We start from the raw sequence: 16,644 nt of genomic DNA, 5'->3' as shown, positions 1-16,644 counted from the left end.
TGGATGCTATTTTTCGAAAAAGCGCACTGCTTTTTTGATACTCTTTTGATGCTCTCTTGTGCAAGAAGTTCTCTCAGAAGATCTTTTCTGAAAAATGCTTCTTGCTCAAGAAGCCTGTAGTCTGGACGTAGCCTCAGTTTTCTTCCATCTTTCTCCACCACTACTGCTGAATCCCACTAAGTTGGCAACCCCCTTCAATCTGCAAGCTTTGCTGGGCCCACATTAGCACAGTCACTGTATTGGCCAGGTATCAGTTACATGATGTCCTCTCTCCCCTTGCTGGTGCCTGGTTTTAAGGAGAAATTGAAAAGGCAAGGCAAGCAGGGAGGGTACTGCTCAATAACGATGTAGAAACTCTTCATTACAGGTAAGAATCCTGATTTGTTATTCTCACTGAAAACTCCCTAGATTTGACAAGATCCGGTTAATGGTTAAGGTTACTACAGACAACCATACCTGACATCAAACCAAAGAAGATAAAGAAAAATCAACTTAACCGAATATACCCGCTATTCCTTTACTAACCAACAAAAAAGTTAAGCAGCAAACATCTTTTCACCTTTTGTGGAAAACAGCTAACAAAATGTGTGCATTAACTTCATAGTTTTTTTCAACAGACACATTTAAGCATTAGCTGTAACATCCCCATGCAAATCCACATAAGCCCTGCTTTTCTCTTCACTCCTCTACCCTTTGGAATGGAAAAGGAAACACAGGGTAGCTACATTTCATTATTTTTATCTTTGCAAAAAGTCTAAATTTCCTTGTGAACAGGCAGTATAGAAATGGTGACTATCTTAACTGATGACAACCTTTGGGCTCAGTTCCACTGAGAATAATGCATGTATGTAATGCAAATTGATAACAATACATTACAACCAGTGCTCTATAATATAGAAATTAAGTTGGTATAAAACTTTAATGGTACATCCTTCCCTTAAAAATAAATAGTTGTTTAAGTGACAATCTTCATAATGGCAACATAAGATATTACTTGTATATGAAAGTAGATAGGACATCCATAATTAAGATTACTAGTGCTTTGTGGTGGGGAAAGAAAAAGAGCAAGAGATGATATATAAAGACTAATTCTGAACCTACCCACACAATGTTAGTTCCACTTGACTGGAGGGGAAAGGCTGCAAGACATATTGCTAAAATGTATCTTTTTTTTATATATATAATTTGCAGAAATGCAATCTAAGTGTTTTTGGAAGAAAAAAAATTGATATGCAAATGTTTCCTGTAAGGGGAGGGTGTTTGAAGATGAAAGTGGCTTAGGGCTGCAACAAAGAAATTGAGGAGAGAAATAAACAGGGATAAGTGGTAGGGATCAGAGACACCATCAATATGAGATGAGTAGACCACTTCACACCTCAGAATCTCCTATGCTTTCAGGATTATCCTGTCACAAAAATACATTTCTTCTCTAATGAATCTAACCAAGTCAGCTAACAGCATGTCTACACTAAAAACTTAAGTCAACCTATGTTAGGCTGCATCTGATGAAGTGGGTCTTTGCCCATGAAAGCTTATGCTCCAATAAATCTTTTAGTCTATAAAGTGCCACATGATTTCTCGTTGTTTATCTATGTTAGGTTAATGTACCATAATTATAGTGACAGATGTCCACACTATACCTCACTGGGGCAGTGTGTGTGGAAGGGGGGTGGAAGGGAGGCCAAGTCTGGGCTCTCAGCTCCCCACAACCAGCTCCAGGTTCCTTGCTGTGAGCCTAACCATCCCCATCTGCCAGATCCCTGCTGGGAGCAAAGCAGTTGTCTCAGGCTTCCAATGGGAGAGCTCTCTACACAGAGCTCCATGGCTACTGTACTCCCACAGCAGGGAGTCTTGATATAGCCAGGCTCCCACCAGAAAGCTGGGACCCTGAGGTCAGCAGGGCTGTAGCTGGAATCCCCCACCCACCTCAGCCCAAGTTATGAGCGGCTTCGCTAATTTCATGGCTGCAGCACAGAGCCATGAAATTACCAACAACTGATGTAAGTAACTGGCAATGTCTACACAGAAACTGTATCACCCTAACTACACCAATACAAGCCCTACATCACTTGTGGAGTTATGATATCACCATAGTGAGGCAAGTACATCGGTGGAGGCAAGACTGTCCGTGTACACAGACATAATCAGGATGACCTAAGTTATCGTATATCAACCTAACTCTGTAGTATGGATTAAGCTAACTCTAGTATTTAATAGCACTAACCCGCTAAATGTAGTGGTGTTGAATGTCTTCCTTGTGTGTCACGACAATTCACGTTGTCAGGTGAACAAAGCTTCTTTACTCGGGCCAAACAACCCTTTTTGGAAGCATCTAGCAAAGCTGCATCTCCCCTAAGTAGGTCTTGAATATCAGTATCACCATCTTTAACAAGATCCAAAGGAGTATTTCCATCTCTGTTCTTCTTTGTGGGGTCAGCACCATGCTGTAGAGTATTAAAAGCCCAGAAGAAATTAAGTACTCATCTCACTTGTCCACACATTGTAAAAGGAAGGACAGCCTACCCTTAAAACATATTGCTTAATTTTAAAATTCATTTTTAATAACCGTTGTTTGGAAACCCAACACAAATAAAATCTATTTCTTAATAGAAGCTCTTCCGCACTCTTCAGATGAAACATAACACACTTATTTTCATTGGTTAACTTCCTTTCTATCAACCTATAAAGTACCTGTAGTAGAAGTTTGCAGATCTCATATTTTCCTTTTGCTGCAGCTTCGTGTAAGGGAGTAAACTTCCACAAGTCAGCAACATTTACAACTGCACCATGTTTAACAAGCAGTTCTGCTACTTCATAGTGACCATAGGAACAAGCATTGTGCAAAGGAACAAGCCCTCTAAAAACAAGATTAAGCAAACGTCTATTAATACAGGCTAATTTTTCGGTTTACATAAATAATTATGTCAAAAACAGCTCTAACTATAGCACCATGAATATTCTACAACTTTTTAGAAATCATCGGGGTTTTTTAAGCTTTTGAAGAGAAATCAAGATAATAAAACATGAAAAACAGGTAGCTACCCATATACAGTAAGCTTCCGATAATCCGGCACCTTTAGGACCCAGGGGGTGCCGGATTATTAGATATGCCGGACTATCAGAAGGGGGGGCTATGAGGGGTCTGGAGTGGGGTGGGAAGGGATGCCACCCCAGACCCCTCATAGCCCCCCCTTACGATAGTCCGGCTCTGCCCCAGGAGTCCCTGATTCAGCCGCTGCTGGTCAGTTTCAGCAGCAGCTGAATCGGGGATGCCTGCAATAGAGCAGCTGGGGTGCAGCAGGGTTGGTCCCGCAGTGCCAAAGAACGGCGCTGCGGGACCGACCCGGCAGCACCCCAGCTGCTCTGCCCCAGGGGTCCCCAAGTCAGCCGCCGCTGAAACAGATCAGCGGCTGATTCCAGGAAGCCCGGGGCAGAGCAGCTCTGCCCCGGGCTTCCTGGAATCAGCCGCTGATCTGTTTCAGCAGCGGCTGAATCGGGGACCCCTGGGACAGAGCAGCTGGGGTCCTGCCGGGTTGGTCCCGCAGCGCCGTCCTTTGGCGCTGCGGGACCAACCCGGCAGCACTCCAGCTGCTCTGCCCCAGGCGTCCCCAAGAGCAGTTGGGGTGCTGCTGGGTTGGTCCCGCAGCCCCGAGGGGCAGCGCTACGAGACCAACCCGGCAGCATCCCAGATGCTCTACTCCCGGCTTCCCCGATTCAGCTGCTGGTCAGTTTCAGCAGCAGCTGAATCGGGGAAGCCTGTCCGGCTCCCCCAGCACTTCTGGGTTCCTGATGGTGCCAGACCATCAGGAGTCCCGGAGCATTGGATGCCGGACTAATGGAGTTTTACTGTACTTAGAAATACTGCAAGACTAATCTTTATTTTCATAATTGTGTACAGATTTCCCTTGTGAATGCACGTTTCTCTTTCAAAGGCTTTACATCCTTAAAAATCCAATGCTAAAAATGCTCATTACTTCTTTTATCAACTAAAGTGGCCTTAGTTTTATCAGTGAGGATAACTGTATGAACATATGAACACATAAGGCAGGCTATACTGGGTCGGACCAAAGGTCCATCTAGCCCAGTATTCTGTCTTTCAACAGTGATCAATGCCAGGTGCTTGCGAAGAAATGAACAGAACAGGTAATCAAGTGACCCATCCTGTCACCCAATCCCAGCTTCTAGCAAACAGAGCTAGGGACACTTCAGAGCATGGCTCTGCAACCTGGCCCAATCTAGCTAATAGCCTTTGATAGATGTATCCTCCTGAATTTAACTAGTTCTCTTTTTAATCCAGATAGAATGTTGACCTTCACAATAGCCTCTGGCAAAGAGTTCCATAGATTGACAGTATGTTTGTAAAGAAATACTTCCTTTTGTTTCTTTTAAATGTGCTGCATATTAATATTATCATTGGCTGATCCCTATTTCTTGTGTTACAAGGAGAAAGGCCATGTCTCCACTTACAGGACTGACACTCCGGCAATCAGTCTTCGAGGGTTCAATTTAGCGGATCTAGTGAAGACCCACTAAATTGAACGCTGAGTGTGCCCCATTGGCACTAGCATTCCTCGCTGTTGCATCTCTCCCATCAATCTCCTGCTGTGGAGATGGTGTCACGCTTGGCTTAAGGTACGTTGACTCCAGCTATGTTATTTACATAGCCAGAGTTGCGTACTTCAAGCCGACCCTCCCCCTGCAGAATAGACCTGGCCTACCACTTTCTTATTTACACTCTCTCCACACCAGTCATGGTTTTAAATACTTTTATCATATCCCTCTTTAGTCATCTCTTTTCAAAGCTAAATAGTCCCAGTCTTATTAATCACTCCTCTAATGGCAGCTGTTCTATACCCTTAATAATTTTGTTGACCCTTTCTGAACCTTTTCCAATTCCCAATTTATCTTTTATGGAGAAGAGGCGACCACATCTACATACAGTATTCAAGATGCGGTCATAACATGGATTTTTGAAGACACAATATGATATTTTCTGTTAACAGGATATTGGGGAAGGGATAGCTTTTTAGACTGTCATAGCATGAGTGGATGTTCTCAGAGAATTAACCACAATGACTCCAAAATCTCTTGAGTAGTAACAGTTAATTTAGATTCCATCATTTTATATGTACTTTGGGGATTATGTTTTCCAATGTCCATTACTTTTACATTTATAAATACAATTTCACCTGCCATTTTTTGCCAGGTCAGCCAATACTGAGAGATCCCTTTGTAACTCTTCATGGTCTGCTTTGGACTTAACTCTCTTGAATAGTTTTGTATCATCTGCAAATTTTGCCACCTCACACTTTACCCCCTTTTCCCAGATCATTTATGAATAAGTAGAATAGTACTGGTCCCATTACAGATCCATTGGGGGTGGGAGGCTAATATTTGTGTCTCTCCATTCCTCAAAATGACCATTTATTCCTATCTTTAGGAATATCGTTAACAAATCTCTGGGACCGGATGGCATTCATCCAAGGGTTCTAAAAGAACTTAAATGGGAAATTGCTGAGCTATTATCTGTGGTTTGTAACCTATCCTTTAAATCGGCTTCCGTACCTAATGACTAGAAGGTAGCCAACGTGACACCAATATTTAAAAAGGGCTCTAGAGGCGATCCTGGCAATTACAGACCGGTAAGTCTAACTTCAGTACCGGGCAAATTAGTCGAAACAATAGTAAAGAATAAAATTGTGAAGCATGTAGAAGAACATAATTTGTTGGACAAAAGTCAACATGGTTTCTGTAAAGGGAAATCCTGTCTTACTAATCTATTAGAGTTCTTTGAAGGGGTTAACAAACATGTGGACAAGGGGGATCCAGTAGATATAGTATACTTGGATTTTCAGAAAGCCTTTGACAAGGTCCCTCACCAAAGGCTCTTGTGTAAATTACATGGCCATGGGATAAGAGGGAAGGTCCTTTCTTGGATTGAGAACTGGCTAAAAGACAGAAAACAAAAGGTAGGAATAAATGGTAAATTTTCAGATTGGAGAGGGGTAACTAGTGGTGTACCCCAAGGGTCAGTCCTGGGACCAATCCTTTTCAACTTATTCATAAATGATCTGGAGAAAGGGGTAAGCAGGGACGTAGTAAAGTTTGCAGATGATACCAAACTGTTTAGGATAGTCAAGACAGAAGCAGACTGTGAGGGACTCCAAGAAGATCTCACCAAAATGAGTGACTGGGCAACAAAATGGCAAATGAAATTTAATGTGGATAAGTGTAAAGTAATGCACATCGGGAAAAATAACCCCAACTATACGTACAGTATGATGGGGGCTAATTTGGCTACGACAAATCAGGAAAGAGATCTTGGAGTTATCATGGACAGTTCTCTGAAAACTTCCACACAGTGTGCAGCGGCGGTCAAAAAGGCAAATAGGATGCTAGGAATTATTAGGAAAGGGATAGAAAATAAGACCCAGAACATCTTACTGCCCCTGTATAAAACTATGGTACGCCCACATCTTGAATACTGTGTACAGATGTGGTCTCCTCACCTCAAAAAAGATATTTTGGCCTTGGAAAGGGTTCAGAAAAGGGCAACTAAAATGATTAGGGGTTTGGAACAGGTCCCATATGAGGAAAGGCTAAAGAGACTGGGACTTTTCAGTTTAGAAAAGAGGAGACTGAGGGGGGATATGATAGAGGTCTATAAAATCATGAGTGGTGTGGAGAGGGCGGATAAAGAAAAGTTATTTATTAGTTCCCATAATAGAAGAACTAGAGGACACCAAATGAAATTAATGGGTAGCAGGTTTAAAACTAATAAAAGGAAGTTCTTCTTCAGAAAGCGTGTTGTCAACCTGTGGAACTCATTGCCAGAGGAGGCGGTGAAGGCTAGGACTATAATAGAGTTTAAAGAGAAGCTGGATAAATTCATGGAGGTTAGGTCCATAAAAGGCTATTAGCCAGGGGATAAAATGGTGTCCTTGGCCTCTGTTTGTCAGAGGCTGGAGAGGGATGGCAGGAGACAAATCGCTTGATCATTGTCTTCGGTCCACCCTCTCCGGGGCACCTGGTGCTGGCCACTGTCGGCAGACAGGATACTGGGCTAGATGGACCTTTGGTCTGACCCAGTACGGCCGTTCTTATGTTCTTATGTTCTTTTGTTTGCTATCTGTTAATCAGTTAGCGATCTATGAGAGGACTTTCCCTTTTATCCCATGACAACTTACTTTGCTTAACAGCCGTAATGTAAGGCAGTGGTTCTCAAAGTGTGGTCTGCAACCATCTTGCAGGTGGGCCGCAGGCTCAGGCTTCACAGCCCCTGCAATGGGGAGCCTGCACTGGCGCTTCAGCCACATGGTCCCTGTGCAAGGTTGGAGTCCCAACACCAGGTATCTGCTCCCATTGGCAAGCCTTGTAGGCCAGATATGGCTTGTGGGGGAAGGAAGTGGATTGTATGCTGCCGTTCTCCCTTCCCCCGTCAGCCCAGGAAACCACTCACCTGGAGGTGTTCTCTGCTGCTCCCATTGGCCAGAATCAGGGTCAGTGGGAGTAGCAGGGAGTGGTGCTGGGGAGCAGTGGAAAGCACAGAGCCAAACCCCCACACTCCTCACAGCTCACTCCTGCAGAAACACCACCCCACTCCTGTACCCTCCCTTACTCCCAGACTCTGCCACCATGAACCTACTCCTCACTCCCTACCTCCCAGACCCCCCTTACCCACTCCTGCACCCATGCTGACATCATGAGTGGTTGGCTGGTGGTCCGTGGAAATATCTGTGTTGAGTGGGGTGGACCGCAGGCCAAAAAGTTTGAGAACCATTGCATTAGAGAGTGAGAATGCCTTATAGCATTATATAGGAAGGATTTTCCAAAGAAATATAATAAAGTTTTTATAGTAAGACAGAACATAAATCAGTTAGCAAGATTCAAGGGCTCAGAACTACCACAACACACAGACAGCATCTTTCAAGGACTTCTGATTAGTAGGAAGAGTACTCACCCTTTATCTTTTGCATGAACATCAGCTCCATGCTGAAGAAGATATTCAACCACAGACACTCTGTTATATCCTGCTGCAAAGTGAAGTGGTGTGGACTGACGCCCTTCAATGTCTCTGCAGTTCACACTCTGAATTGTACATAACTTCTGTGAAGCAAAACAAAAATAATTTACAATAACGTGACAAAAAACAAACATGTAGACAGTGGTTATAAAATACTGCTCTGCATGAAAAGTTACTTTTTATTTACCAAAAATAGAAGATTTAATAATTAAATACATTATATTTAATTTGCCAATTAATTTTTACATAAAAGCTTACTTTTCAGGGATCCTGCATCCTGAGAGAGCAAACAGAATCACCTGTTTCCCCTTCTTTAAACTCATAACTATTGTCAGTATTTTTTCTTTTCAATTAAGAACTGAATGGGACTCAGAAAAATGGCGAATATTACTCATTAAATCTAACCAGGGAGTTTTTGCATATTATAAATGGGATCAGGACTAAGATCATACATCTACAGCACTCAGACTGAGAAAGGCTCTCATTTTTAAGCAACATAAATAGAGTTTGGTGAAATACGCACTTTCATAAATATTAAAACTGCATTTGTAGTCTTACTTTTACAGTATCCACATCTCCTGCCTTTGCAGCTTCCAATAACTGTAGATCTGCATCTGAATTACTTAATGGGATGCCTTCTATAAAAGAAAACAGGGATATAATACAAGTAATTATTTGTATTTTTATTTTACTTACCGTATATACTCGAGTATAAGCCGACCCGAATATAAGCCGAGGCACCTAATTTTACCACAAAGAACTGGGAAAAAATATTGACTCGAGTATAAGCCTAGGGTAGGAAATGAGGCAGCTACTGGTAAATGTAAAAAATGAAGATAGATACCAATAAAATTACATGAATATTTATTTCAAAGAAAAACAATAACCTAGCTCTGTAAGTGGAAAAGGGGGTCAACAAAAACAATATGGTATCAAAAATACCGTAACTCCCACTCAAAGTCCTCCCGCCAATCCAATGAGCCCCTGAAGGGCCGCCTGCAAGAAAGCGCCCAGCGCCAGCACCAGTCACACACGGGAACAGACGCTCGGACACTCGGCCCAACCAGCTCAGCCCCCGCCCGGACCTTTCTCAGGCCAGAGCCCCTCTCGGCTGCTCCCCGAGCCTCCCTGCCGGCGGCCCCGAGGCGAGGCCGCTGGCTCCGAGCAGCACCTGTGGGCGCATCCGCAACCCAAGCGGCCGGCAGAGGCTCCGAGCGCCCCGCGCAGTGACGGCCTCCGACACACGGAGCCCAGCCCGCTTCCGGCAGCGCCCCCCGCCCCGAGCGCCTCGGTTACCGGGGCCGGAGCTCCGGGCTCACGCGGCTAGACCCGGCCGGCGGCAGAGACGCGCTGAGCCCGCCCGCAAGCAGGAGGCACGAAGCCGTTTCTGGAAAGGCCCCGCCGTGCAGTCCATAACATAACAACAACCTGGATGCCTTAGAACCTGACCAGTGTACTCACTTTCCTCAGTTCTCGAGACGCTGACTCGAGTATAAGCCAAGGGGGGCATTTTTCAGCACAAAAAATGTGCTGAAAAACTTGGCTTATACTCGAGTATATACGGTAGATAGAAGAATATTTAAGATCGGACTACTATATAGTACTTCAGGGGTTGCTCTTAGGTAAACCAAGAAATTCTAGTCAACATGTGTCTTTTCATATAATTCACAAAGCATAACTCATAGTTATAGCCTTGCATTCACAAGTTTCCAAATTGTGTTAATTCACCTCTTGCATGGTCATCAACTTTAGAATATTGCAGTCATACTTTCCTATTCAGTCTTAGAATTTCAATTATTCTGCAATGCTTATATTTAGCTTATATTCATGTTTTTTCACTGAAATTTTTCAGTGGGGTACACAGACACTTAAATGTATTTTTATGACCCTGGGTTTTATACTTTCTTATCTCTAGTCACAAAGGTAAAACAAAACAAGCCAGTATTGAGCCTCACTTTCAGCCTTAGGCATTATTCTTAAGTGTTTTTTTCCTAAACTGACTCGAAGTGGCAGATCCATAAACATACTGAGTAGCAATTAACAGATGAGACCAATAAATAAATAAATAAAAATCTGTATCTATAGAAGAGATTTGTATGCTTGTCTGTGAAACCATCTGTCTGCATGTCAGTCTGAGTACATTTGTTCAAGAACTCATCCTAAACAGAAAAGCAGGGACTATGAAATTTGGTGTGTAGCTTCCTCCTATCCTTACTTAAAGCAAGGCCATGGTTTGGGTTGTGTCAAGAAAATAGGAAGTACCGAGAATGGGATGCTTTCTATAACATGAAAAGGGAGGGGCACAGAGAGCAGGGACGCAATACTGAGCAGCTATGTCTAGACTATGCTTTATTTTCGAAAGAGGATATGCAAATTCTACGGGTCTTCCAAAAGTGAAAGTAGTCTGGCTGCGTGTTTTTTTCCCCCTGGAAAAAAAACCTCCTTTTTCGAAAAACCGCTCTTCCTCAAAAACTGGGGTTTATGCAGTTTTTCGAAAAAGGGATTTTTCCCCCTGAAAACACTGCATCCAGACTGCTTTTGAAAGTGAGATCAGAAGATATGCAAATTCCCACAGAATTTGCATATCCTCTTTCATAACTAAAGCGTAGTTTAGATGTACCCAGAGTGACCACGGGGGCAGTAAGCCACAGGGGAAAGCTATATTGCAGAGAGACCACTGGGTGCAACCGTACAACCAAGAGAATGGCTAGCAGAACTGGAGCTCTGCTATCTTGCCTGCCAGCAGACCGGGTAGCCCTAAATCCCTTCTCCTGCCCCAACCCTTGGTAGCTGAGGGGGGAGGAGGAGTGCTAGGGCTGACAGAAGGCCTATGCAGACAAGAGGAGAGAGGGAGGGAGAGAAAGTCTGCCAGATGGGACTCTCTACCCTGAGCCCCTCCACACTACCCAACCCTCACCTTCTCACTTGCCCAGACCCCCAGCCTCCTCCCTGGGGCACATCCCCAAGGCCCTGCCCTGACTCTTGCACACCCTTGCCCCACCAGCCTCCTGCCCTGAACAGTCTGGACAATGCTAGGTAAGTCTTCTAGTATAAGATATACTTTTGCTTGAGCTCAATAGTATTCCTTACTAGCTGCTCATGCTGCAAAAGTATGACACCATTTCAAAAATTGATTTATTTTCTTAAAAAACATAGTACCTTGTAGTAATTGTTGAACGCTTTCATTTCCCATTTGTAAAGCTGTGAATCCCTGCAGTGAGACAATTGATGGATCGCATCCAGAGCTCAACAGCAATCTGCATGTCTGCAGATGGCCACAATGTGCAGCTCTATGCAGAGAAGTCTGACCAAGACTGTCCAATGCATTAACCTAAAGAGAACATTGAATCTTAAGAATATAGTTTTATAGGATTGAAGACCATCAAGGAACTTATTTTCATAAATGATAGGTGGAAGTTCACAATGAGCATTTGTGTCAACAGTTTGGACCCCAGGACCTATGAAGGAGAATCTTGATTTTCATTTAAGAAACATTTGTAACTCATTTCCATGAAAAGGATAGCCTAGAACATGTGAAAAATGTATGCTAGTTGCTACCCTTAAATACAACAAGTAGCTGTGCTTTTATTCTATAGCAAGGGTAGTGGGCACCCAAGGACCCTATAGCCCTTAGCCTCCAATACATTTATTGAAAACAAAACAGTAAAGCTGGGGTGCTACCCAGAAAATGATTTGACTAATCATTTCCAAAATGTTTAAGTAGTGCCAGTTCAAACAGTCATAGAATGACACAGAAATAACTGGTAGCTAGAGATGTTGGCACAAATTATTTTGCTGATCCTTCATTACATTTCAAGAGCAACTATGCCTAACAATTGTAACTCTCAGCAATGTTGGGACTAACCCAAGCAGCTGCTGTGCTAATAGTGTGCCTGCCATTGCTGCAGAAGCTGTTGCAAGAATACCACTATTCCAGCATTTCACAAGTACTGCCAGGAGCATGTGAAGAACATACAACTGTCTCCCTGGCCTGGTCTACACTAGATGAGCCATTACTGCCTGGCTTCCTCCCTGTTACAGCTCTTCCCTTCTGGTGCATGGAACTTTCCTGGAGCAGGAAGCAAAAGTAACAGGCAGAGGCAGCTCTTGGGTGCTGGGGGTCATTCGTCCCCTGGAAATGCTAAGCCAGATCTGCTGCTTTGCCTCCCGTCAGCACAGTCCCCGCTCCACTCTCTGGGCTCCCCAGCCCTCCTCGGGGCTGTATATACAGGGGTGCCAGAAATGTACACTGTGAGGGCAGTGAGTGGAAGCCAGTCCCAAAAAGCAGCATGGACCAGGACACTGCTTCCTGCAGCTCCCACTGACCGGGAACAGAGATCTTCAGCCAGCGGGAGCTGCAATCACCCGTAGCTGCGGAGGAACGGGAAACAAAGTGTCTCGCAGTCAGCTAGTAACTTGTCCTTACAAGCCACAACCCAGAGTTTTAAAACCCGTTTCAGAGTAATAATTCCCATTCCACATGGCAAATAGTTCACTTAACTGAGAATGGTACCTCTACTCGGCTCTCACCCACAGCATCTATGGGAGTCCCCAGCTGATCCCGGGCTTCACTGAAATGCTGCGTGGAACCGGGGTCAGCTGATGAGTCCCCCGCTCCAAGGCTTTGAAGTGCACAAGTGCTCCTGCTGGGGACGCTTGTACATTCCAAAGCAGGCACCTATGTACAGCCCGAAGTCAGCGGGACTTCCCACTGGCCTCAGGCTGTACACGGAGTTCCACATTCCTCCTTTGAAACATACAAGAGCCCCAGTGGTTGAATTTTATGGTTGAGTTTAGGAACGCAGAAATGCCTATCGACTAGTCGAGTAGTTGATGGAAATTCTATCGACTACTCGACTAATCAATTAACTGCATTTTAACATCCCTAAACTCAACCATAAAACTAGCTTTGTATCCTTCTCTAGACTTCTCTCAACAGCCATGTCAGAAGTCCTACAGCAGGAGTGGGCAATAACTTTTGATATGGGGCCACTCCAAGAATTTGGAAAGCTGTCAAGGGCTGCAGTTTTCCATGATATTAATGGAGGAGGTGCAGGGTCTGATATGGAGGATAGACGGAGAAGGAAGTTCGTGGTAAGAGACTGGGGTGCAGCAGGAGGTGTGGGATCTGGGAGTTTGGGGTGAAGGAGATGGTTGTGACTTAGTGCAGGGGACTGGAGTGCAGGAGAGGTGCAGGGTTTGAGTTGTGACCTGGGACAGAGGGTTTAGTTTATGTGAGGGAGGAGGGACAGGCTGTGATGCCAGAGGCAGGCTCTGGCCGGGAGACTTACCTGGGCGACTCCCGGCCAGCAGCCCAGCAGGAAGCTTGGGCAAGGGCCATGTGGGTCTGTGAATAGCTGAGAGCCTGAGAGGAGAAGGAGAGGGGTGATTTGTGTGCTGCCCGTTCTTCAAATAGGCAGCTTCCATTGGCCGGTTTCCAGTCATTGGGATTGTGCTAGGGGGCAGGGGCAGCACACAAAGCCTCTTCCCCTCCCCTGGGCATGCAGATGTTCAAAGACAAACAGGATCCCAACAGCCACTTTTCTGAGTGGTGTGCAGGAAGCAGGGAGCCTGCCTGAGGCTCCCCACTGTGTTGATGGCCAAATTTGGTGGCTTGGCGGGCCAGATGTGGTCCATGGGCTATATTTTGCCCAGCCCTATCTTCACATTCCAAAATCAGAATTGTAAGTCTATTTTAGCAGTCTTGTACATGTGATTACATTAAGTGGCACATCCTATTTCCATACTTTCTCTAAGTGAAAACTTGACCAAAATGCAATGGGTCATCACAGCTATGCAACATCTTGACCTCGACCTTAATTTTATTGCCAGTGACACCATTTTATTTTGTCTCCTTTTTATCTTCCAATTTAAGCCCCAGATCTCTTACATACTATTCTTCTAACTAGTTTATTTGCCACCTTCTGTCTTTGTTTTTTGTAAAACAATTTCACAATTTTATTGCTTTCAATTAAGCACCAAATACATTTTTTTTCTGTGCTTACTGAATTAGTGATTAGTAAAACTTCAGGATTGTGTGTGTTAAAATGTTACAAATTCATCAAGTCTATAGATATAATTTTATTCAAGTACAGGCAGTCCCTGGGTTATGTACAAGATAGGGACTGTAGGTTTGTTCTTAAGTTGAATCTGTATGTAAGTCGGAACTGGCGTCCAGATTCAGCCGCTGCTGAAACTGATCAGCGGCTGATTCCAGGAAGCCCGGGGCAGGGGCTTCCTGTAGTCAGCCACTGGTCATTTTCAGCAGCTGCTGACTTGGGGACACCTGGGGCAGAGCAGCTGGGGTGCTGCTGGGTTGGTCCAGTGGCGCCCAGAGCGGCGCTACGGGACCAACCGGCAGCGCCCCAGCTGCTGTACCACAGGCGTCCGGAGCAAAGCCGCGGAGCATGGGGGCAGCTGGACAGCCCAGACGCGCCGTGGCTATCCTGCTGCCCTCGGGCTCCGTGGCTTTGCTCTGCTTTGCTCCCCGTCCCCCTGGTCTGCAGACCAGGGGGACGGGGAGCAAAGCAGCGGAACACGCGGGCAGCGGGACAGCCCAGACGCGCCGTGGCTATCCTGCTGCCCTTGGGCTCCGCAGCTTTGCTCTGCTCTGCTCCCCGTCCCCCTGGTCTGCAGACCAGGGGGACGGGGAGCAGAGCAGAGCAAAGCCGCGGAGCATGCAGCCAGCTGATAGCCCAGACGCGTCTGGGCTGTCCGCTGCCCGCGTGTTCCGCCGCTTTGCTTCCTCTCCCTGGTCTGCTGGAGACCAGGGAGAGGAAGGGCCCCGTTCGTAACTGCGGATCCGACATAAGTCGGATCCGCATAACTCGGGGACTGCCTGTACTGGTTGGATGTCCCTGGTCCAGCACCCTTGAGACCTAACTGATTCCAAACCAGGGAGTTTGCCAGACCAGGGAAGGTCAAGGCCCTGTCTGCGCTCAGCTCTGGCCACCAGGCTCCAGTCCTTGCCCCTAGGCTCTGCTCCTGGCCTCCAGCCCCGGATGCTGGTGCCCCACAGCCTGGCTCCCAGCTCCTAGTACCTGCTTCCTCCACCAGGCTTCCACCATTGGCCCCAACAGTTGAGCTCTTACCACAGCTCCCCTCCCTCCCCCCCCCCGCCTGCTCTTCCCCAGCTCTCTTCCCAGCCACTGGCAGGCTGTTTTGTCCTGGAACATCCCTGAGGCCTGGTCCTGCTGTGCCAGTTTTTCCTGAGTGCTCCAACTCTGGAGAACCCAGAGTCCCTGACCATGTCAGACCAAGAATATTGCTGCACAAGATAGTCCTGGACTAAAGAGGTTCAACCTATATGTATATCATCTGTGTTGCGTATAAAACATGTATACTTACAAAACCTAATTCTATGCACAATGCTGAATTTACAACCGCTGTCTATCTACTTTGTGCTACATTACACCTTACAGATAATTCTAGGAGAAAAAAATATAGGAAGTAATTCATACCTTAGCTTCATGCTTCACAATCACTTCAACGACATCATTATGAGCTTTTTCTGATGCCATGTGGAGAGGTGTCAAAAAGCTGTTAAAAAAAATTACAATTAACCTGCATGCCATGAAATCATCCTGAACGAGTAACACACCCATCCACAGCACTCACTCTTTTGTCTTTTCATTGATGTTGGCTCCTTTTCTCAGAAGTAATTCACAAACTTGCTTTCTCTTGGGATATGGGGATGCAGCAGCACAGTGCTAAATATTTCAAAATTGCAGCATTAATAATGTTCTTGTTATATACAACATTTTATTACTTACTAATCAACTGCAAACTACGGAAAGATCTTGCGTCAGGAATTGCTAGAACAGACCATGCAGAGTACTATGGATTTCAATGGGCCATACATATGGGTTCAGAAATTTGCATTACGATTTTCCAACACATCATTTAACTAAATTTTTAACACTAAGTCGTAGATTCTAATGCCAGAAGGACTGTCTACTCTGAACACCTGTATAACATAATAATATGGGGAAAATTAATAAACACAGAACCAGTAAACTGAAAAATAATGTTCTGTGTTTCCCTTTGTTAGCTTAACAGAACTGTAGTTAGACAAACTGGGTAAAAAGAGGTTACTCACCTTGTGCATTAATTGGAGTTCTTTGAGATGCAAGTCCTAGTGGTTGCTTCACTTTAGGTGGTGGTGGTGGTGACCTGATGCAATCTATTCCAGATTTAAGGTAGCAGTCTCCATGTGGGTCATGCACGCGCAGTAGGAGTCTTGAGACACCAACAGCATTGCAAATAGTGCGGGCGTGACTTGAGGCCTCCAGTTCCTTCTCTACTGTAAAATCTGTATTGGTAATTCTAAAGTAGAGGGGAAGAGGGAAGGTAGTGGAGCACCCACAGGGACTCACTTCTCAAAGAACTCCAGTTACTGCAAAAGGTGAGTGTAAGCCACCTGGCTTAATCCTGGGGCTTGGGCCTGTTCTCAAGCTGGTAAACAACCCCACAAAAGTCCTCTTTAAGCCCAGGCCCTGAGTATACGGTGCGACGGTCAAACTCACAGCAGTTCAGTAGTTCATTAAGGCAGCCCAGGCCCTGGTGCAGGGCAGGGCAGGCAAACAAGCTGAAGTTCAAAAGTTTAGGTAGGCCTAGACACT

General features: G+C 45.3%; 1 protein-coding gene across 1 annotated transcript in view; it reads right to left on the bottom strand.

The window, feature by feature from the left end:
• The window catches only part of TNKS2 (tankyrase 2), an 89,906-nt gene that overhangs the window by 30,008 nt on the left and 43,254 nt on the right, over nt 1-16,644 (bottom strand). Inside the window, exons 10-16 of the mRNA XM_075935130.2 lie at nt 15,641-15,732; nt 15,484-15,562; nt 11,183-11,354; nt 8,582-8,661; nt 7,961-8,106; nt 2,692-2,857; nt 2,225-2,444 (exon numbers count right to left, since the gene is read on the bottom strand). Coding sequence (XP_075791245.2) covers nt 2,225-2,444; nt 2,692-2,857; nt 7,961-8,106; nt 8,582-8,661; nt 11,183-11,354; nt 15,484-15,562; nt 15,641-15,732 — 955 coding nt within the window. The remainder of the gene's footprint in view (nt 1-2,224; nt 2,445-2,691; nt 2,858-7,960; nt 8,107-8,581; nt 8,662-11,182; nt 11,355-15,483; nt 15,563-15,640; nt 15,733-16,644) is intronic.

Source organism: Pelodiscus sinensis, chromosome 8, assembly GCF_052426305.1.
Source record: "Pelodiscus sinensis isolate ZL-2025 chromosome 8, ASM5242630v1, whole genome shotgun sequence".
Taxonomy (NCBI): domain Eukaryota; kingdom Metazoa; phylum Chordata; order Testudines; family Trionychidae; genus Pelodiscus; species Pelodiscus sinensis.
Note: the sequence above shows the minus strand (reverse complement) of the source record. Positions and strands in the feature narration are given on the sequence as shown.